The 22,614-nt window shown below is 37.0% G+C and overlaps 1 protein-coding gene across 12 annotated transcripts in view; it reads left to right on the forward strand.

Annotated features, from left to right (window-relative positions):
• The window catches only part of SBF2 (SET binding factor 2), a 500,875-nt gene that overhangs the window by 407,945 nt on the left and 70,316 nt on the right, over nucleotides 1–22,614 (forward strand). For 11 of the 12 annotated variants that reach the window (XM_072619459.1, XM_072619460.1, XM_072619461.1 and 8 more), the window contains 4 exons: nucleotides 1,977–2,152; nucleotides 3,148–3,293; nucleotides 6,409–6,607; nucleotides 16,538–16,734. In XM_072619459.1, the coding sequence (XP_072475560.1) occupies nucleotides 1,977–2,152; nucleotides 3,148–3,293; nucleotides 6,409–6,607; nucleotides 16,538–16,734 (718 nt within the window). The remainder of the gene's footprint in view (nucleotides 1–1,976; nucleotides 2,153–3,147; nucleotides 3,294–6,408; nucleotides 6,608–16,537; nucleotides 16,735–22,614) is intronic. The other variant, XM_072619457.1, reaches the window with a different exon arrangement.

The following is a 22,614-nucleotide window of genomic DNA, read 5'->3' on the forward strand; positions in this document are numbered from 1 at the left end:
TTCTGGTTTCATTTATAGGAAGAATATCAAGAATGATATGATTTATTTCTTCCACTAATATGTCTACTCGCTGGTCGCTGAACAAGGTTCTCAATTTCAGAGCACCAATAGCTAAACGTTCATGTAGACCGTCTAAAGACAGTGATTCTTAGTCCTCTTTTCCCCATATTCCATAACTTTCATTGTCTCCGTAAAAGCAGAATGGGCTGACGACCATTTTGTATTTTTCTTTTTCTCATAGGTTACCTTGACCAAAGAACTCATCATCCAATGGCAACTTCTGGTGGTATCTTACTTAGTTCTGACTTGTAGGCTTAGGGTCTGTGAGACTCTTAGTTCTTAACTTAGATTGAGCCTTAGAAACATCTAGGCCCTGCCTGGGACTATTTTGTAAAGCTCTGCAGCCTTTTAGGTTCCCCTGGCATAGTCTTTGAGAAGCCAAGGTCACCTGCTAGCCAAGATGATGCTCTCAAGCTAGAATTCATGGTGACTGATTAATAAGATGCAAATTCATTTAAAAGTGTTACTGAATTGAATTCATAGTAACTTTCTGTCATATCTTTTCCTAAACAACAAGTAACAGTCTACCTGGTCATGTAAATGCCAAAAAAAATTTTCACCCTTAAAAAGGGTGAAATTACATTCAAAACAAGCTGGAAGCTACTGGACTTAGGTGATCTCTAAAATCCAGCTCTAAATGCTGTGCTGAGATTCCAAGAGGGGTCCTGACTTTTCCCAACTAGACAGTGACAAAGCCAAACTGTCCTCCAGCTCTCCTGATTCCCTAGCTAAGAAGCGTGCTTTTCATGCATTAGGGCATGCTTTCACATCATCATCTCTCCAGCCGAGGACCCTGAATGCCAAGGCAGACCATTCTAAAGATGCCGATAGAGTGGTAAGGGAGGCCACTGCTTAGTAAAAGTTGTTTCTCCCATTCCCAAGCGCTAGCTGGGAATCCGCTTTTCCCATACCCTTTTGGATGCCTCAAGACTCTGAACTGCATTGGTAACAAAGATATTTTCATACATCGATGGGCAACTGCCATTTGGCCTCTTCTGACTAGTCAGACTATCAGCCATTCTGCAGTGAACATCATATGGGCCTTCCATGTGACTGTGCGGTCTGGCCAGTGTCCTATAGCCCATCTGGGGGAGACCTGTTGGGCCATGTGCCCAGCTGGAGAAAGTCATTGGGTGAGAGCAAGATGCGGGTACAATATGGCATACATTTCCTCCAGCCTCTCATGGCTGCCAGGTGGCATAGCAAATTGAACACTGACTGTGGACTTGGGTTTGACTTCTTCCTCAGGTACTTCCTGCTGTCTGACCCTGCGCAAGGCATTTAACCTCTCATCATGAGTTTCCTCATCTGTAAAATGGGGATTCCAATGACCACAGGATCTATCTCACAGAGGTTTATGAAGCTCAAACAGAATAATGTTTATAAAGTATTTTGCAAACCTTAATGTGCCGTATACCTGTCAGTTAATGATATTAATTTGTAGATCCCATTTCCTATGCCAGTAGGCACTTAGTAAATGTGAGGTTAATTGAATTATAAACTGATGGTGGTATGTTCGCTACTTCATCCAGTAAAATAATGGTAATAATAATTAATTGTATATAATTTTTAAGTTTTACACAAGTTGTCTTAGTTAACCCTCAGAGCAGCCTCTGTGGTGGATATTAACTAGTATGATCATTCCCGTTTTACACATGAAGAAACAAAGGCTTGAGAGGCTAAGCAGCTTGCATGTAGTAGCACAGTGTGGGACAGGAGATTGAAGTCCTATCTCCCAAGTCTGCCTTTCTCCTAACACTCTTGTTTTTCCTCAATATAGACATGGCATTCAAGAGGGGAGTTATTTAAGTGACAACAAAAGAGCACGGCCAGCCTTCCCCCTGAACCCTTGGCAGGCAAGCATCTCTGGAATGCCTGGTGACACATCTAATGTGTTTGATCTCTCTGCTCTGCAGCTGATCCAAGTGGCCTTTGATGAAGAAGTGAGTCCTGAGGCGGTAGAGATCTTTAAGAAGCAGCTGATGAAGGCCCGCTATCCCCCATCCATCTTCAGCACCTTTGCCTTTGCTGCTGGCCAGACTACCCCACAGGTCATCTTACCCAAGCAGAAAGAGAAGAACACTTCTTTCCGGTAAGAAGGAGGAAGAGTGAGTGCACTCCTCTCTGCCCTGCCAGACTTGATTGTGGGGTTATTGCTGGGCCTTTAGTCACTTGGGTTTTTAAATTAGGTAAAATCATGATAAGTCATGAGAACTGGAGTTCCTAATTCTAACTAGTTAAATGACAAGTATCATCAAAAGTATGTTGGTATGTTGGCCAGCTTCTATGTAACATGTACTAGAGTGTACACAGAAAAAGTAGACTGTGTCCCCTGTAGTTTGCAAACTAGAGGTGTAGGATGTTTGTAGTTGCCATTAATACAAACCATTGATAGTACACAACTAGCCACCATCTTGGGACTAGATTCTGCCAGACATCATGAAAAAAAGTACAAATAACTTAGGTGATTATAAGCATAACCTTACAAAATATCTAAGCTAAAAAAGACCTCAATTCATCTAGTTCAATGTCCTCATTTTTATAGATGAGGAAACTGAGGCTCATTGTAAAGGACTTGTCCAAAGATATACAGCTAAATAATTAGTGGCTGACATGGCCAGAAGTTCTGATTCCCAGGCCTGTTCTCCTGTCATGCTGCCAGACAGGCTGTAGATTCACTATATTCTCCATCATGCTGAGATCTTATGCAGTTCTAATGGAGAACAATGGGAAATAAGGGGAAAGAGAACAGGCTTTGATTGTGGAGAGTCCTTGAAGCAAGGTAGGGACATTTTGACTTGAAGTAAGCAATAAAGAGTGATTATATGTTCTAAATGAAAGAGCAAACCTTACATAATGAAAGTGATGCTTTAATAAGAGCTAATCCAGCTATCCTATGTATAGTGGTTTAGAAGAAACTAGATCAGAGCAAAAATCAAGAAGTGGTTGCAGTGAGAAAGCCTGGGTCAGGCTGCGGGCAAGGGGATAAAGGAGGGGCTGAGTCTGTGAAAGGTTTGTGGCTAGTTAAATTCAAGAATTATTTTTTTCAAATTTTAATGAGTATTGTGTTTGGTTTATGATCTACAGCACTTTTTCAAAAACAATAGTGAAAGGTGCCAAACGAGCAGGGAAAATGACCATTGGTCGCCAGTATTTGTTGAAGAGAAGAACAGGGACCATTATGGAAGAGAGAGGAAATCGTCCTGGATGGAATGAAGAGGACGACATCTCTGGTACAGATTGATTCTGTTTCCTAATTAAGTTATGTTTTTATTCCATGCAGGAGACAAATATCCGATTACAGTTTGGATGCTGGAAAAGGCCCTATAGATCATCTAGTTTAGATACTCCTTTTAGATCTAAGAAAAATGAAGCTGAATGAGATTGAATTATTTGCTCAGGATGGCACAGAAAATTGTTGGCCATGCAAAACTCATACCCTTTTCATACAATTTAGCAACTCTCCAGCTATGACTTTCCAAGACCCAGATTTCCTAGAGAAAATTTTGACTGTTGATCAGATCTCAAAATTAGACTTTCACAGTTCTCCACTGATCTGATAGGTTTTGTTCAGTGAACTACATCTCATATTTCTAGACCTGCCTTGCTGTGTCTGTCCACATCAAGCTTCAGGGTTCACAAACAGCATTAGCAGTCAAACATGGTGAAAACCTGGAGGAAATCAAGTATTTTTTGGTAGTGTGTGTGTGTGTGTGTGTGTGTGTGTGTGTGTGTGTACATGCTCACGCGTGTGCATACTCATAAAAAGAGCAGATAACATGCTCCAGTTTGCCCTTCTTGTTGGGTTATACAAAGCATGCCCTAAGTACAAGGTCCTCAGTCCTGAAGGAAGGCCACTTTCCCAAGAAATATCTTAAAGGACCTGTACATCATGGTGGACAGGAAGGGGACCTTGAGTTCTTGTAGGCACTGCCAACACAAGCCAAGGTCTGGCCAGTCTCCCCAATTGAAATTTCTCCCAATTTCAATCCATTCTCCACTCAGCCACCCAAGGACAGGTCTGACTGTGTTAGCCTCTTAGTCAGTAAATGCCAGTGACTTCCTGTTACCTTGAGGATCAATTATAAAGTCCTCCTTTTGGCTTTTCAAGTCGTCCCTGCTTTTACAGCCTTCTTATGCTTTCATCCCTTTCATGGACTCTGTGACCCAGTGACATTGCCCTCCGTGGTGTTCCTTGTACCTTCTTGTCTTCTTCTTTCTCCTTTTCGCTCCCTCTTGGCTTCCATCAAGTCTCAGCTAATATCCCCCACTTTGGCAGGCAGTCTTTCCTGGGGCTTCCTAATGCTAGTGCCTTCTCTCTAACATGACCTACATTTTACCATTTAAAATATCATATTTGTGCAGAGTTGTTGGAATGTCATCTCCTCCATTAGAGTGTGAGCTCAGTGTCCCCGGTGTTTTGCACAGCAAAGACACATGGTTAACGCTGCTGACTCATTAGCCTGCGAGGTCCTACATATCCAGAATATTGACCTAGTATTGCATTGTTTGCCTGTTGGCCAGACCGATTGAGGCAAGTGTAGAGAGGCTTATTACTAGAAGGATGCCCACTAAGAGATCAATCTTTTATTGGCCATAGAAGCTCATCATGCATTCTAATGAACATCCTTTTATCTGTACCATTGTGGGGTCAGCACCCACCAGGGAAATCACAGAACCTTGAAATCTTACTGTTAGAAGAACAGATGGACTGTTACACCAACACACAAAAATATCCGATGAGAGATATCTTAGAAGAGCAGAATAGAAAGCAGTGGCGTATTTTAAACAAAGTCTATCTGGGAACAGTAGATGAGGAAAACAGGCAAAAAGTTACAACCAAAAATTCAACTGGTAACTCCTTCCTCTCCTACTCATGCTTCCAAAATCAATGAAACCACAAAGACATGCTTCTGAAACCCACCACTGGAGGAGCCCTTCCAGATAGGCAGGTGAAGAGCATTCAGCTGTTGGAAATAGACCAGGATTGAAGGGTAGAGGAGGTAGAAACCATCTTTAGTTACTTTATTTTACAGATGAGGCAACTAAGACTCTTAAATTTCATTAATTCAAGAAAAACAGGGGAAAAAAATAAACATCTCATCTCCTTAGTTTCTGTGGACTGCACTGGTGGTAGATATACATAAACAATAAATCATTACATACAATCTTTCTTATTGAAAAATTTTATCTTTTTATATATTGAGTGAAATGGCTGGAGTAACTACCCTAGTTTAAAACATGTTAGAACCCTGAGTATCAGGAAATTAGGGTTCTAGACCCATCTAGGCTAACTTGCCATGGGACCTTGAGCAAGTGTCTTCCCCTGTTTGAAACCATGTTACTGTCTCTCTCAGATGTGGGATAAGATGGATTTTTAAGGACCCTTCCAGCTTTGATGGGCTGAATCTAGACTTCACTATGACATCTCTTTAAATTATCAGTTCAGTAGATCATTGCTTTCAATGAATACTGTCCTTGAAAAAAAAGAATTATCCTTCCACAGAAAGTCTACAGGCATAGAATTTTCAGTACTCCCAAATGAAAGTAGACCCAGCTTCCATTATAAATATTCTGCTATGTTCTTCCTGGGAGGATTCTAAAATCAAATGATTAGCAAAATGGCAAAGCAGCAATAACAATAACTTGGATTTGTAACCCCTAGCCCAGAGTCTCAGCTCCAGGTTTACATGAATCGGGTTCACTTTGGGCCACTTCTGACATAGTCATATTCTTTGGCTCAGTGTTTTCCCTTAGTAACATTAGAAATTGGTTTGTGAGCCCTGGGTTTGGAATTGAAAGACCGAAGTTTATATCCTTGAGTAGTGAAATCAGTTTACCATCCAAAGGATGTCAGGACTGAGTTTGTACAGCAATTTTGCTGGAGTTGAAGGTCACCAGTGTGAGACTCTGATATATTATTTTCAGCCTCACATCCCATCACAACCTGCCTGTCCTTCATAAACAAACCTAACGAAAATAGAAGAGCTTGGATATCAAGCCAAGTTGGAACTACTTTTAAATAACAAGCATTTGTTTAATGGCACTGAGAATATAGGTAAAATGGTAATAAAATTAGCTCTTGGCATTAATTTTCCTGAACATCCCCCATCATTCCTGAAAGAAAATACATCTTGTAGATATGTCTGAATATGATGATTTTCTATAAAGAGTTACAGCAGCAAGAAAAAAAATACTACCTGGATATTTATGTGTGATATTCTGACAATCTTTAATTCCCTTGTGAATTAAACTCCTCCATAATAAATGAAAGTGTCTCCCAGAAGTTTTTAAGTGCTATTTGTTCTAGCTTTCTCCTTTCTTGTAAACGTGTTTTTGTTATCCAAGTTTCAGATGACAATGAACTACCCACAAGTGCAACCTTGAAGGCTTCTGAAAAATCAACAATGGAACAGTTAGTGGAACGTGCCTGTTTTCGAGACTATCAGCGTTTAGGTCTGGGAACCATAAGTGGCAATTCTTCCCGCTCGAAAACTGAGTATTTTAGGATCACTGCTTCAAACCGGATGTATTCTCTCTGCCGCAGGTGAGTGCACTTGTGTCTTCATGTTCTCCCTTCCCTTAGCCTTCTCAGTATGTTCTCATGCACACAAGTGTGATGTTCACTCAGAAAGTCCAAAAAAGGTTTCCCCATCATGAGAAAAGCAGGGTCCTGTCACTCCTTCACAACGTCTGTTCTTGCTGCATAAATTTCACATCCAGGCAAAGAGTCTTTTTGCTCCCTAATTTTGCTTTTTTCTTCATTATATTACTTTTGGTCAGATATTTCCTTCACAATTTATTTCCTTCCAGAATTTTTCTTTTGGCAGGTGGGAGGGAGATCACTCTGACTCAAGGTCATAGGGCAAACTTAGCAGAAGAACCTAGGACTGATCCAAGACCTGAAGAGGCAGCATTTTGCTAGATAAGGAAGAACAATAAAGGCTGACGTATAGATACACACACACACACACACAATCTATCTATCTATCTATCTATCTATCTATCTATCTATCTATCTATCTATCTATGTAGCATTTCTGTATGCCATACAACCTGTACTTTTTTCTTACAGTAATATTATATATTACATGTAATTTAATTTCTATATTGTTTCCATAGATTTTTGATCTTTAAAGTCATTTATGAAAGATAAATTTTATTGGAATTAATTATGTATATATAAATATAGAGACATGTACAAACATATATCTATTATCACAGACTTTCTCACTACAGATGTTTTTCTTTGTTCTCCATGAGTTCATACTCATAAATTAATGTTAATTCCTCTCTTCTGGTCACATATGTCCTTTTTCACATAATAATTCAATTTCCAAAAAATAACTTTGAAACTTAGAAATAGTTAGCTAGTGCTCTTTGAGGTCTTGATGCAAAATCAAATGTTTGTATTAGACACAATTTGAACTATGTAATAGGCACAGAAGTTTTATAGCCATCTAGGGCTGCATTTTATTGCTGAATTTAATTTCATCAGGACCTATTTCCCTCACCCCCAATCCCAGTGTCATTTCTTCCTTGTCTGACAACACAGCATATTATTTTATTTATGTACTTTCATTTTGGTATTAGACTGGTAGGTCAAAGGAAAGCTTTAGGCATAGTCTGCCTTGATTTCAGCAAAACAGGTAACAAGATTGCTATGCTCTGTAGACAAGATGAAAAGATGGTGGCTCAACAGTAGCATATGTAAGTGGGTTCAGGGGTGGTTGAGTGAATGCCCAGAGTAAAAGAGTAATCTTTAATGGCTTTCTTTGAAATTGGAGACATTTTTAGAGTGAAGTGGCCCCAGCATCTGGCCTTGGCCCAGTGTGATTTACATTTTTATCAATGACTTGGATATCAGTATCATGAGTGAGATAACTAACATTTTGTATGACAGTCTAGATTTTAAAAGCTCTCAACAGACTATAATGTGGACTAGATATGAAATTTACTAGAGATAAATTTTACATTTTGGACCAAAAAAATCAATTTTTTAAATGAGTGAGTCATACCTAGCAATGACAGAAACAATGTTATTTTTTAGTGAATTGCAAACTCATTGAGTCAACATTGCAAAATGGAAGTCAGAAAAAGTAATGAAATCTTGGCCTCTGAGAGGCAGTTGATGGGGGTAGAGGAGATGCACAAGGGAAGAGAGTGAGACAGAGACAGAGAGGGAGGGGGAGAGAGAGAATATGTATGAGAGATAATCAGAATGGACTCAGGCTCTGGACTGACACAGTCTCCCTGTACTCTGCTCTGTCTCTTCAGCACGGGGCACCACATTTTAGGAACAGCTTTAACAAGGAGCTTGGTGACCAGGCCAGGGAGGAAAGGACCAGGTGGTTTAACCTGAAGAGGAGAAGACAAGAGACGGAAGTGTTAGCGTTCTTCATGTTTCTAAAGGGCTGCTATTGTGGGCAGATCAGGGAGCCCTTCATAGAAGTAGCCAAGAGTCAGACTGAGGTTTTACCTCTGAGAGCTGTCAGTTTCAGTCCTTAATAGCAGTTTCACAAGAGGATCAAATGGAGCAGCAGTTAGCCAAGCTTTTATTAGAGTACATTTAATGTCTCATGGAGGGTGGCTCGGAGCCTCAGACAGAGAGAGCCATCACTCACAAGCGTTCTACGTCAGCGTTCATGAACTCTGGAATTCATTTTCTATTGTCATTCCACTTCTCTCTCTGCCTTAAAACCCCAAATCCTGTTCTTCATTTTCCACATATCCTCCAGCCTCTCCACCCCTCAGGTCCCTGCCCTGCCTGCATTCTTCTTCCTTCTTAGTCTTGGCTCTGCACTGTCTCCTTGAGTCTTTTTCCCTCTTATCATGTAGCCCTGCCAAGCCCCACACTTAGATTATCTACACCATCTGCTACCTTTTCTCATGCTGATAAATGAAGTTGAAGAGTCATGAAACTGTGCTCGTTGAGTCCACTACAAATTGATATTGCATAACTTTACCTGGGCCCTCACTGCTTCAATGCAGTCCTTCTACACCTCCCTTTAAGCTCACTGTCCCATTCACTACAGTGGTTTTTCCAAACCGTTTCATCATTCCCCAAAGCTTCCCATGCATCTCCTTCCTTCTACTTTCTCAGCTGAGAATCTTGCTTCATATTTCACTGGAAAACAATTTAGTGTGAATGTGTATGTAAACAGAAACACGTGTACATATATACATGTAAATTCTGTACCCTAAATCCATCATGTCTTTCTAATGGAATTCATTTCTAATATACACACTCATTCACGGGTCCAACAACAGTGTGATCAGTGTGTCTGTTTTCCTATAGCTCCTCCAACATTTATCATTTTCTTTTTATGTTACCTTTGCTAACCTGATGAGTGTTAGGTGGAATCTCAGAAGAGTTTTAACTTACAGTTCTTTAATTAATAGTGATCTGGAGCATTTTTGTCATATTGCTGTAGATCACCTGGGTTTCTTCCCCTAAGAACCTTAGACCAGAAGTGTTATACTCCTTGGAAAATGTTTAAATAAATAAAAATATGATACAACATAGATAATGTTAATTCAAGGTTGCAGGGATTGGTTTCTGTTTGTGTTTGACATCATTGCCCTACATTCCTATAAATTTGAATCAGTTCCTTATGTATCTTGGAAATGAAACCTTTATCCAAGCAATTTGCTGCTAAAATTTTCTCCCAGTTAGTTGCTTCCCTTAAATCTTAGCTTTATTATATATGTTTGTGCAAAACAATTTATATTTTATATAATCAAAATTCTCCATTTCATCTTTTGTGTTCTTCTCCATTTCTCATATAATCATAAACTTTTCACCAACCCACAGATCTTCTAGGTAATTTTTTTCTGTATTTGTCTAATTTGTTTAGGATGTGATCTTTTTTTATGTGTAGGTGCACTAGCTATTTAGAACTTAATCTTGTAGGAAGCATTAGGGGTTGATCTAAATCTAATTTCTTCCATAATGCTATCCAATTTTTCCAGCAGATTTTGTCAAATATTGAGTCTTTATCATAGTAGCTGAGGTCCTTGTATTTATCAAATACTACCGTAGGGTATTAGAAACATTTTTTTTCTGTGTGTTAGATACCTAATCTATCCCAAATTTTTTCAATAATTACTGGTCTTCTTTGTTCCATTTTCTTTTCATTATTTCTAATGAGGTTCTCAACCTTTTTTTTCCCTCCATGTATGAATTTTGTTATGATTTTTTCTAGCTCTATAAAGCAATCCTTTGGTAGTTTGATTGATACAGCATTGAATAAGTAAATTAGCTGAGGTAGTATTTTTATCCTACCTGTGAGCTATTAGTATTTTCCCCATTATTGAGACTTATATTTCTGTAACGAGGTTGTAGTTTTATTTATATAGTTCTAGCGTGTGTCTTGAAGCTAGACTCACATGTATTTTATACATTCTGTGGTGATTTTAAAGGAATTTCTCTTTCTCTTCTTGCTGGGTTTTATTGACATTACAAAGAAATGCTAATGAGTCATGGATTTATTTTCTCTTCTGTTAAGTTTGCATAATTTATTAATTGTTTCAGTTAATTTTGGTTAACTCTTTAGACTTCTTTAACTACACCATCATATCATCTGCAAAAAATAGTAATTTGGGGGTTTTTTAATTGATAATCTCTCAATTTCTTTTTCTTATCTTATTGCTATTGCAATCACTTCTAATACTGTGTCCATTAGAAGTGAATTTAATGAGTGATTAGACCAGGCTGCTTGAAGTGGAGTAACAGACAGAATCTAACAGCATGTAGTTTATAGGAAGCACACCCGAAGCAGAGAGACACACACAGATTTAAAAATAAGGGCCCAAAGCAAAATCTACTATGCTTTAGCTAAGTTAAAAATAGCAATCATGATCTCAGACAAAGCAAAAACAAAATAAGATCTAATTAAGAGTTAAGCAAAGAGACTACTGAAAGGTACCATAGACAATGAAGTAGTATCAGTGCTAAACATATGTGTATGCACCAAATGGTATAGCATCCAAATTATTTTTTTTATAAATTAATTTATTTATTTTTAGTTTTCAACATTCACTTCCATAAGTTTTAAATTTTCTCTGCTTCTCTTTCTTCTCCCCTCCCCTCCCCAAGACAGCATGCAATCCAGTATAGGCTCTACATATACATTCTTATTAAGCATGTTTTCACATTAGTTATGGTTGTATAGAAAAATTAGAACAAATAAGAGGAACCATGAGAAAGAAAAAACAAAACAAAAAGAGCAAATAGTATGTTTGATCTGCATTCAGACTCCATATTTCTTTCTGGATGTGGATGACATTTTGCATCATGAGTCTTTTGGAGTTGTTTTAATTCCTTGCATTGCTGAGAAGAGCTGAGTCTATCAAAGTCAGTCATCATGCATTGTGGCTGTTACTGTGTACAATGTTCTCTTGGTTCTGCTCCTGTTTTGTTTTGTTTTTTTTTTTAATTAAATCATTTATTTTTAGTTTTCAACATTCACTTCCACAAAGATTTTGAGTTTCAAATTTTCTCCTCCTACCTTTCCTCCTCCCTCCCCAAGATGGCATGCAATCTAATATGGGCTCTACTTATAGCATCCAAATTCTTAAAGGAAAAGGTAGATGAGTTGTAGGAGGAGTAAATAGTAAAATTATACAAGTGAGGGACCTCAACTTTCTCCTCTCAAAACTAGATAAATCTAACTACAAAATAAACAAGAAAGAAGTTAAAGAAATGAATAGGATTTTTTTAAAAGTTAGATATGATAGCTCACTGGAAAAAACAGAATGGATGTATAAAGGAATATAGCTTTTCCTCAGTGATACATGGCACCTGCACAAAAATCGAACATGTATTAGGGCATGAAAATCTTACAGCCATTTGCAGAAAAGCAGAAATGTTAAGTACATCCTTTTCAAATCATAATATAATAGAAATAACATTCAATAAAGGGCCATAGAAAGATAGATTAATTGGAAACTAAATAGTCTAATTCTAAAGAATGAGTGGGTCAAAGAACAAATCATAGAAACAATAATTTCATCAAGGAGAGTGATAATAATGAGACAAAATAACACAATTTGTGGGATGCAACCATAGCAGTATTTAGAAGGAAATTTATATCTCTAAATGCTTACATCAATGAAATGGAGAAAGCGCAGAGCAATGAATTGGGCAGTCAGTTACAAAACAAAAAGAAAACAAATTTTAAATCCCTAATTAAACACCCAATTGGAAATCCTGAAAATCAAAGGAGATTAACAAAATTGAAAGTAAGAAAACCATTGAACTAATATATAAAACTAGGAACTGGTTTTATGGGAGAAAATAATAAAATACATAAATCATTGGTTAATTTGATTTTAAAAAAGGAGAAAACCAAATTACCCATATCAAAAATGAAAAGGATGAATTCATCACCAGTGAAGAGGAATTTAAAGCAATTATTAGGAACTGTTTTGCCCAATTATATGCCAATAAATCTGGCAATCTAAGTGAAATGGATGAATATTTACAAAAATATAAACTACTCAGATTAACAGAAAAGGAAATAGAATACTTAAATAACCAATCTTAGAAAAGAAAATGAACAAGCCATCACTGAGCTCCCTAAGAAAAAATTGCCAGGAGCAAATAGATTTATTTGTAAGTGAATTCTACCTGACATTTAAAGAATAGTTAATTCCAATATCAGATAAACTATTTGAGAAAGTAGACAAAGGAAGAGTCCTTCAAAATTTCTTTTATGACACAAACATGTTGCTGATACCTATACCAGAAAAAGCAAAAAGAGAATGAAAACTATAAACCTATTTCCCTAATGAATAGTGATGCAAAAATTTTTTATAAAATACTATCAAGGAGATATCAAAACTGTATCACAAAGATCATACACTATGACTAGGTGGAATTTATGCCAGCAATGTGAAACTGGTTCAATGTTATGAAAACTATCAGCATAATTGACCATGTCAATAACAAAACTGACAAAAATCATATGATACAGAAAAAGCTTTTGACAAAATCTCACACCTTATATCAAGATAAAGGACAGACTGGGTGTGTCATTTAGACATAAAGAGTGATACTACAGGCAGATTAGGGGAGCATCAAATAGTTTTCCTGTTAGATTTGTAGATAAGGGAAGAACTTATTACCAAAAATTGTTACAGGATGTAAAATGTATGGTTTTGATTACATTAAACTAAAAAGTTTTTGCATGAACAAAACCAATGCAGCAAAGATTAGAAGGAAAGTAGAAAACTGGGTGGAAATTTTTATAGCAGGTTTCTCCGATAAAGGCCCCATTTCCCAGATAGATGAAGAATTGAATCAAATGTATGTGAATACAAATCATTCCATGATTGATAAGTGGTCAAAGGATATGAACAGGCAGTTTTCAGACAAAAAAACCAAAGCTATCTATAGTCATATGAAAAAGTTCTTTAAATCACTGTTGATTAAAAAAGGCTAATTAAACCAACTCAGAGGTACTACTGACACCTATCAGATTGTCTAATATGACAAAAAAGGGAAAGGACAAAGGTTGGAGTGGGTGTGGGAGAACTGGACATGGATGCACTGTTGGTAGAGTTATGAACTGACCCAGCCATTCTGAAGAGCAATTTGGGACTATGCCCAAAGCACTAAAAAATTAAGTATACTTTTACCTAGTAATACTAGTACTAGGTCTGTATCCAAAAAAAAATTTTTTTTAAAGAAGAAGAAAAGCTCCTTTATGTACAAAAACTCTTATAGCAGCTCTTTTTGTGGTGGCAAAGAATTGGAACTTGAGGGGATGCCCAGCCATTGGGGAATGGCTGAACAACCTGTATGTGGTTTTAATGGAATACTGTTGCATTATAAGAAATGATGAGCAGGATACTTTCAGAAAAACCCAGAAAGACTTACATGAACTTAGACAAAGTGAAGAATGAGAACCAGGAGAGCATCACACACAGTAACAGCCACGTTGTCTAGTGATCTCAGCAACACAAAGATCCAAGGCCGTATGGAAGGTCTTAAGTTGAAGTGCTGTCCACCTCCAGAGAAAGAACTGACAGAGTCTGAACACAAACCAAAGGGCACTATTGTTTGAACTTTATTTTTTCCTTTGGCCTGTGTTTTCTTTCCCAGTGTGCATGACTGCATATGTATAATCTGTGTCACATTAGTTACCTTCTCAATGAGAAAGGAAAGGAGGAAGGAAGGGGGGAAATTTGGAACTCAGAAAATTTTTAAATGAAAATATTAAAAAATTGTTTTTAGATGTAATTAGAAAAAATAGAATGTTTAAAATTTAAAAAGAGAAAAGAAAGATTTCTTTGCTTGATGAGGAAGTGTAGAAGATAGGACAGTCCACTTGGGAAAAATGGTGGGAATGAAAAACTCCATAGAGAGCATAGAGCGAAGCAGAAGCAAGATCCGTTGAAATTTCTTAATGGAAAAAGGGGAACAAATTGGCTGTAGCCCACTGCCCACACAACTGCCCAAATCTGAACCTAACCATGCGTCCTAACCAGTGTTTGAAACTACTGTTCCCACCTCCTTCAACTCTCCTCAGGGACTATGTGTGCCGAATTTTCTTATCGTTTGTTTTGTTGTTGTTATTCCAGACCTGTAATTTAATTGGCTAGGGAGCTGCAAGAATGGAAATTTTCTCTGTCGTGGCGTTTTAGGAGCTCTCTTTTCCAGTCTTGAGAAGTTACGTGAGACACTGAGTGACCTGACCATAGTCACACAGCCAGTATAAAGACACAAAGATAAAAAAGATATGGTCTTTTCCCTCATGGAAAGTATGATTAAGTGAATAAGGCACAAATACAAATGATTCTAATATAAACTAGAACATGATAACTGTATGAAAGTAGAACAAAGATCCAACGGTAGAAAAAGGCATTCCTTTCCGGGAAGGAAAATAGGGCAGATCCTCTTTCATGGAGGAGATGGCATTTGACCTGGACTTGAAGGAATAGAATGTTTAGAGAGTGACAGAGTGGAGAGAGTCCTAGACATGCAATCAAAGGGCCAGGATTCAGATCCTGGATCTGTCACTTATCTGCTTTTGTGACCTGGAGCAAGTCATTCAATGTGGTCTTCATTTTCATATCTGCAAAATGAGGGAGGCGGCATGGTTAAATAGCCCTTCCAGCTCTTAAGTCCATGATCCTTTGGTTTATATGTAATATATGATTTTATTGATAATTTGGGGTTTTTAAAACAATTTGGAAGTGGATTCTCCCACAGTTAAATTTGAGTAAATGAGATTTTACTCCATATTAGAAATCCAGAATAAGACTACCTATGGTACCTTCAAAATGCTTTAGAAACATGAACTTAGAAGCTTGGAAAATGGTTTTGCATCTTCCTTTGTTGAAGGAGTTAACCAGCGTATCTATATAGGGGCCTTCCTCATCAACATCAGAACTGAGCCACCCACAGCCTAGAGAAAGGAGGATAGTGGTGGGTGTGAAATCTCTTTGGGGTTAAGTTTCTAAATTGACTCATAGAAGGAAGTACATTAAATTCCTTGAAACCTGCCCATCTTTTTACACTCACTGAATTGTAAAATAAGATGCTCATCTGTTTTTCTGTTCTCCCTGCATCGTGTCCTGCAATTTTTAGTTAATCTGTTTTTAAAATAAGTATCAGTATGCAGTGTTAATAAAATATTTAAACACACTTTGACATTTGAACATATTGTCCTTGTACCAGCAATGATTTGTTTTTCATTTTTAATCCTTTAGCCATCTCATGCAATCATATATCCTGGTGCTAAAGTCTTTGTTTTGTTTTCAGTGATTCAGTGAGCTGTTGGCACTGTGACATGTCATTCTCATAAACCGGACACCAGACTATTAATCTTTACAATCTTTATTTCAAGTTGAGGAAAAGCAGAGCTAAATTAAGAACACAGTACAAGGGGAAAAAACAGGTTCAAACTGCAGACTTTTCACCAGTCAGCTTTGCTTTCAGAGTCCTCCAAAAACAGAATTTGTGGCCGCAATTGTCATTGAAAGTGACCTGTTTAAAAAAAAAAGTCTTCCATTTCAAAATTCATCTTAGAAATAAATGAGGGGAGCAAATTGTTGACAAGCCAGTATACTCCTCCGAGAGATTGCACGTTACCATTTAAATTGTGATTCTCTCTTAAAAATAAGATTTTCTGGAGCTTTAAACAACCATTTTGATATTCATATATTTCATATATATTCTCTCTCTCTCTCTCTCTCTCTCTCTCTCTCTCTCTCTTTCTCTGTCTCTCTCTCTGTCTCTCTCTCTCTGTCTCTGTCTCTGTCTCTCTCTCTCTCTCCCTCTCTCCCTCTCTCCCTCCCCGTCTATCTCTCTCCCTCTCTGTTTTCTTTCTCCTTCTATCTTTTCCTCCCTTTCCCTCTTGCTCCTCTTTCCTTCTTTCCCTCTCCTCTCCCATTCTCACTCCCTCTCCTTTTCCCTCTCACCCTGATTCCCTCTCCCTCCCTCTTTTCCTCCCTCACTATGGAACTGAAGCTACCCAGGGCTTTTAGTGGTGCCTCAAGCTGTCCAAGACAGTAGCTTACCAAGAGTGGCTCGCTGCTATCGACAAAATCGCCTGCCTGTTGTCTGCTGGAAAAACACCAAAACCAGTACCCTGCTACTTCGAGCTGGTGGATTCCATGGAAAAGGAGTTGTTGGGCTTTTCAAATCCCCAAACCCTCATTCTACAGGTAAGTGATCAGTGTAGTCCATGCAGGCTGAATGTATTTCTTTCCCTCACCAGGAGAAGCCACGATCAAAGTACACTACTATTCTAGTCCCAGCTCTTCCATTAATTTTCTGTCTTGTCATGGCCAAGTCATTTTCCCTCTTCACATCTATTTTTTCTTCTCTAAAAGGAGAGAATTGGACTAAATGATACATAAGGTTCCTCATATCTCCAGCCCTAATCCCAACCCATGCCTAGTTTGTCCTTGTTTTCTCTCATTCTCAAGTATAAAACACCATGTACTTCTATCACTTTTTCTTTCTATGTCATACTGTCATTTAATTGATTAAAGCCTTTTGCAACTTTACCATATTTGTTAACCATAATATGAGCGAAAACTATGCTAGCCTTGACTGCTAGTAGTCCATTCTTATTTCAATCCCTTGGTTATTGGATCTTAATGAAAGAATTTCTCACAGAGTAATCTTAAAAAAGTACCTGGCAGAGCCAAGATGACAGAGTGGCAGAAAGAACTATTGAACTCCTCCAAACATCTCCTCCACAAAGAAAATGTACATACCATGCCCTATTTGGGAATTCAAAGAAAAATGACAGTGTGTCAGCTTTCTAGTCAGAGAAGATAGACAGGTCTGTGGACCCTGGGGAGGGAAGTCTGGCCAAAGGCATGCTATGTGGGGCATTCCAGAAGGCCGAGGCTGTACACCAGGACAATTAGAGATCCCAGACCCCCCTTAAGAGGACTCCAGCTTTCTGCAGGATGCAGGAACAGGTCCCTGCTGGCAGTTCTGTCGTTTACTACACAGTTTCAGGTCACAGACCTAGAACAGACTGAGGCAGGGGAGCCTGCACCTAAGGGTAATGTTTTGGGATGAATAGCAGCTTGGGCCTGAGTCTGTATGTTGAATGAAGAGTGAATTCAGAAGCAAATAGTGGCTGTGTCGTTCAGACCCCAGAGTACAGCAGTGTCTCATTTCCAGTCTCCATCACAGTCTGAAGCCTTCAGGGTCATAACCAGGGTAGGAATGCCAGAACAAAAGGAAACCTACATTTCTATTGTTCTGTACCAGCAGAGGTTTTCAGGTATGTGACAGTGGCTGAATATAGCAGCAGTCTAACTGGAACTTCCAACCAGGGGCAAGCTCACAGGAGTGTGGTGCATTCCCAAACTCAGAGCGGGAATCTGTCTGTAGAACTCAGATCATGAAGGCAGTGATCAGATTTTTTCCTAAATAATGTTGCATGAATTTTCTTTATATTCATTAGCTAAGTACTGCCAGTAATCCAACATGACAGATAGGAAAAATTGCAGTTTATTCATTCATAACGAAATATACTCTATCAGCAGTTGATGGATATGTGAGGTTCTTATAATTCAGCTGGTAATTCATGTAATCATTCTTTATCCTAGGCATAAAGGAGACATGCTTATTACAAAGCAGATTGGTCATGAAGAAAGGAAAGGTGTATTTGTTACAATGAAAGAGAATACTCATCCCTAGTTAAAAAACAAGTATGTCCTTGTTAAACATAAACATTAGGTCAAAGAGAATCATTTGTAAATTGTGAGACAAGAAAAAGAAGAGGAACAGATTTTCCTTGGTCTATGAAAATATTCCTGTTGAATGATATAAGCTTTTTTTTGGTAGCAATGAGAAGCATAAAGGAGATAGTAAAGAAAATCAATATGTTGCAAGCTGGTCCTGCAGTAATTACTGAGGCAAGATGATAACTATAGAACAAAATGGAGTTAGTTATGTCAGCTCTTAACAGACCACTTTTAACGATCACAAGAGTTTGGAAGCATCAGAAGCTTAGAGATCCAAAGCCTGATGTGTCTCTGAGATTCTAGAATAACATAACATTCAATACCCCATGAAAGCAGCAAAAGGACCCAGGAGGAAATGAGCTCAGCCTTGATGTTCCCTTCACAAGTGCAAAGAGCAAGACTACCAAAGGCCAAAGTCTAGAAGGAAGCTGGAAGAATGAGGAATTTTTTTTTTAATCCCACTCTAAAGAACCATTATGATGATAGTTTCTCAAGACACAAACTTAGAAGAGAATGATTCCAAAAAGTCTACAAGCAGTTTCAAAGAAAAATTCAGCTTGGACTCAAGTTCCACTGGAATTCAAAGAAGAAATTAAATAATAGTTAATTACTAAGTGATTTTAAAAATCAAATGTGAACACCAGAGGAAAAAATTAGAAAACAGATTACCTTGGGCAAGTCATTCAGCCACTGTAGTCCTCACTTTAATATCAGCAAAATGAAGGGAAAAAAGATTTGAAAAAGGAAGGAATAGTTTGGAACAAGAAGTACAAAATCTTAACCAAGAACAAACTTCCCAAAGTTTAGAATGGACCAAATAAAAGCTGATGACTCTGTGAGACAAGAAATATTCGAAGTCAAAAGACTGAAAAATATAGAAGAAAATGTAAGGTATCTATCTCATAGGAAAAAAAAAACTGGCCTACAAAACAGATCAAAGGGAGAAAATTTAAGAATCAATTGACTATTTGAAAGCAGTGACCAAAAAAAGAGCCTAGACACCAGATTTCAAGGAATCATGAAAAGAAAACTCCCTAGATGTCTTAGAACCAGAGGGTAAATAGAAAAAGAAAGAGACAGACTTCTTTGGGTCACTACCAGTCACCTCCAGAAAGAAACTCGGAAAAGAAAACTCCCTATTTTGTAGGGGTGTATGAATACAGAGCTTCCAAATCAAAGAAAAAATACATCAGAGGGAGCCAGAAATAAAGAATGCAAGTACTGAGGAGCCGTAGCCAAGATCACACAAGATTTGGCAGCTTTCACAAAAGAAGCAGAGAGCTTGGAATATGATATTCCAGAAGGCAAAAGATATAGACTTAAACCAACAAAAACTTGCCCAGAAAAACTGAGTATAATCTTTCAGGAATAAAATTGATCTTTAATGAAATAGAGGATTTCCAAGCACTCCTAATGAAAAGACCAGAGTTGTCTAGAAACTTTGAAATAAAACTTGAGACTCAATAGAAACAAAAAGGTAAATATGAGAAAAAAAATCATGAAAGACTAACAAAGGATAAATTTTTTATATTAGATTAAGAGATAGATTAGTTTTAAGAAAATTAAGTTCTAACTAAGAAGGGTTGATTTCAAGGAGGGACTTAAAAGAAAGGGTAAAAATCTTTTACTGGACTCTGGACAAGAGGAAGAGAAGAGGTAGGTGAGCAGAAGCACATTACACTAAAGGAAGGAACCTTGTGCTGAATTCATTCATACTCTCTCACCACCCTCATGTTCTTTTTAAAGAAGGGGTAAAAAACAAAAAAAAAAAGTAAAAAATATAAAAGAATGGATGGAAATTCACAATCAACAATTATAACTGTGATTGTAAATAGTATGAACTCACTCATAAAATGGAAAAGATAGCAGAATGGATTGGAAAGTGGAATCCCACAATATTATGTCTCCAAGAAAATTATTTGAAAGAATAAAGACACAAAAAGTTCAAATGAGGAGTAGGAGCAAAATCTGATATGCTTCACCTAATGTTAAAAAGGCAAAGGTAAATTGATTGTGCAGCTAGGTGGCAAACTGGATAAAATGTCATACTTAGAGTTAGGAAAATGAGTTCAAATCAAGCCTCAGACACTTACTAGCTGTGTGACCCTGGGTAAGTGACTTAACCCTGTTTGCCTAGTTTTCCCATCTGTTAAATGAGCTAGAGAAGGAAATGACAAACCACTCCACTATCTTTGCCAAGAAAACCCCAAAAGGGCTCCTGAAGATTTGGACACAACTGAAAAAGATTAAACAACAACAAAGCATCCATGATCTTAGGCTAAACAACAGCAAAAATAGACTTAATTAGAAGAGAAACAAGGAAACTACATTTTGCTGAAAGGAACCATTGAAAATGAATTATTAGCAATCCTAAATATATATGCATCAAGTAGCATAGAATCTAAATACTTAAAGGAAAAATTAAATGAGTTAAAAGGAGAAATAATAAAATTGTAATAGTGGAATATCTTAATTTACTCCTCAGTAAATAAATCTAAACCAAAAAAAAAAAAAATGAAGAACCTGAGTAGAATTTTAGAAAAATAATTTGTAATAGACCTGGAGACAACTGAATTGGAACAGAAAGGAAATAAAAATGAGAGAGAGAAAGTGAATCTCACTGTGCATGATACCTTCACAAAAATTGACCATGTAGTAGGGCATAAAAACTTCACAAACAGAGCAAGAGTAGCAAACATATCTTTTATGGACTACAATGCAATAAAAAATTATATTCAGTAAAAGGCCACTGAAAATACTAAAAATTAACTTGAGGATTTGCTAAAACTGGGTTGGTGAAAGAACAAATCATAGAACAAATAAATGGTTTCATTAAAGATAGTGACAATTTGACACCAAAATTTTTCGTATTCAGTCAGAACAGCCCTTGGGGAAGATTTATAACTCTTAAGTACTTTGATCAATAAAAGAAGAAGATGATATTGGTCATGCAGCTGAAGAAAAAAAATATCTAGAAAACCAGACAATTAAAAACTCCACTTAAACACCAAAATAGAAGTCATGAAAATACAAAGATTAAATTTGAAAGAAAAAAGCCAAGAAGAACTGCCAAACCAAAATAGAAACCTTGAAAATTAAGGAAGAGATATAAAATGAAAGCAAAAAAACATAGAATTAAAAAATAAATCTTGGAGCTTTTTTTTTTTAAGCATCAGAGTACATAAACTATTAGCTAATATGTTTTTAAAGAAAAAGAAAAGAAAAAATTGGAAAAAAGAAAGGAAGCCAAATTACAAGTATCAAAAATGAAAAGAGAAATTCAGTACCAATTAAGAAGAAATAAAAGAAATTATCAGAAACTATTTCACCTAGTTGTTTACCAATAGTTAAGACAATCTAAATGAAATGAATGAATGTTTATAAAAATATTAATTGCCTAGATTAACAGAGCAAGAAATAAGGGACAACCCAATACTAGAGAAAGAAATTGAACGAACTCTAAGTGAAATTTAAAAAAAAAAATGCATTAACAAACAAATTCTTTCAAATATTTCATATTGCATGAAATTGCATTAACAAACTAAATCCATCCAGCAGAAACTAGGTAAAGCTCAGCATCTTACACTGTCAACCAAGATAAGTTAAAATGGATATGTGTTTTAGATGTAGAGTAATATGATAAATAAATTACAGGAGCAAGAAAGTAGTTATCTATCTTCTCTATAAATGGAGGAGAAATTCATAACCAAATGAGAGAGGTTCACAGGAAGGAAAATGGACAATTGTAATTACATCAATTAAGAAATTTTTGAACAACTACTTTAGGTAAAATTAGAAGAGAAGCACGTGGAGTGACGGGAATCTTTGCAGTAAGTTTCTCTGATCAAGGTCTCTATTTTTTTTTTTTTTTTGAGATAGTAAGTGTCTGAGGTCAAATTTGAACTCAGGTCCTCCTGACTCCAGGGCTAGTGCTGTATCCACTGTGCCACTTAGCTGCCCCCAAGGTCTCATTTCTAAGATATATATGAAACTGACCCAAAATTATAAAAATAAAAGCTATTCTCTACTTAATAAGTAGTCAAAGATATGTGAATAGGTAGGTTTCAAAGGAAGAAATCTAAGCTTTTAATAGCCACATGAAATTATTGAAATCACTAATAATTAGATAACTACAAATTAAAACACCTTTAGGGTTCTACCTTACACCAATCAGATTGGCAAAGTAGAACAAAAACAAGAAATGACAAATGCTAGAAAAGTTATGGGGAAATAAGGACATTAATACTCTCTTGGTGGAGCTAAGAATTGTTCTAAGCATTCTAGGAAGCAATTCGGAATGATGCTCTTTGACCCACAATACCACTACCATGTCTT

Source organism: Notamacropus eugenii, chromosome 6 (genome assembly GCF_028372415.1).
Source record: "Notamacropus eugenii isolate mMacEug1 chromosome 6, mMacEug1.pri_v2, whole genome shotgun sequence".
Classification (NCBI taxonomy): domain Eukaryota; kingdom Metazoa; phylum Chordata; class Mammalia; order Diprotodontia; family Macropodidae; genus Notamacropus; species Notamacropus eugenii.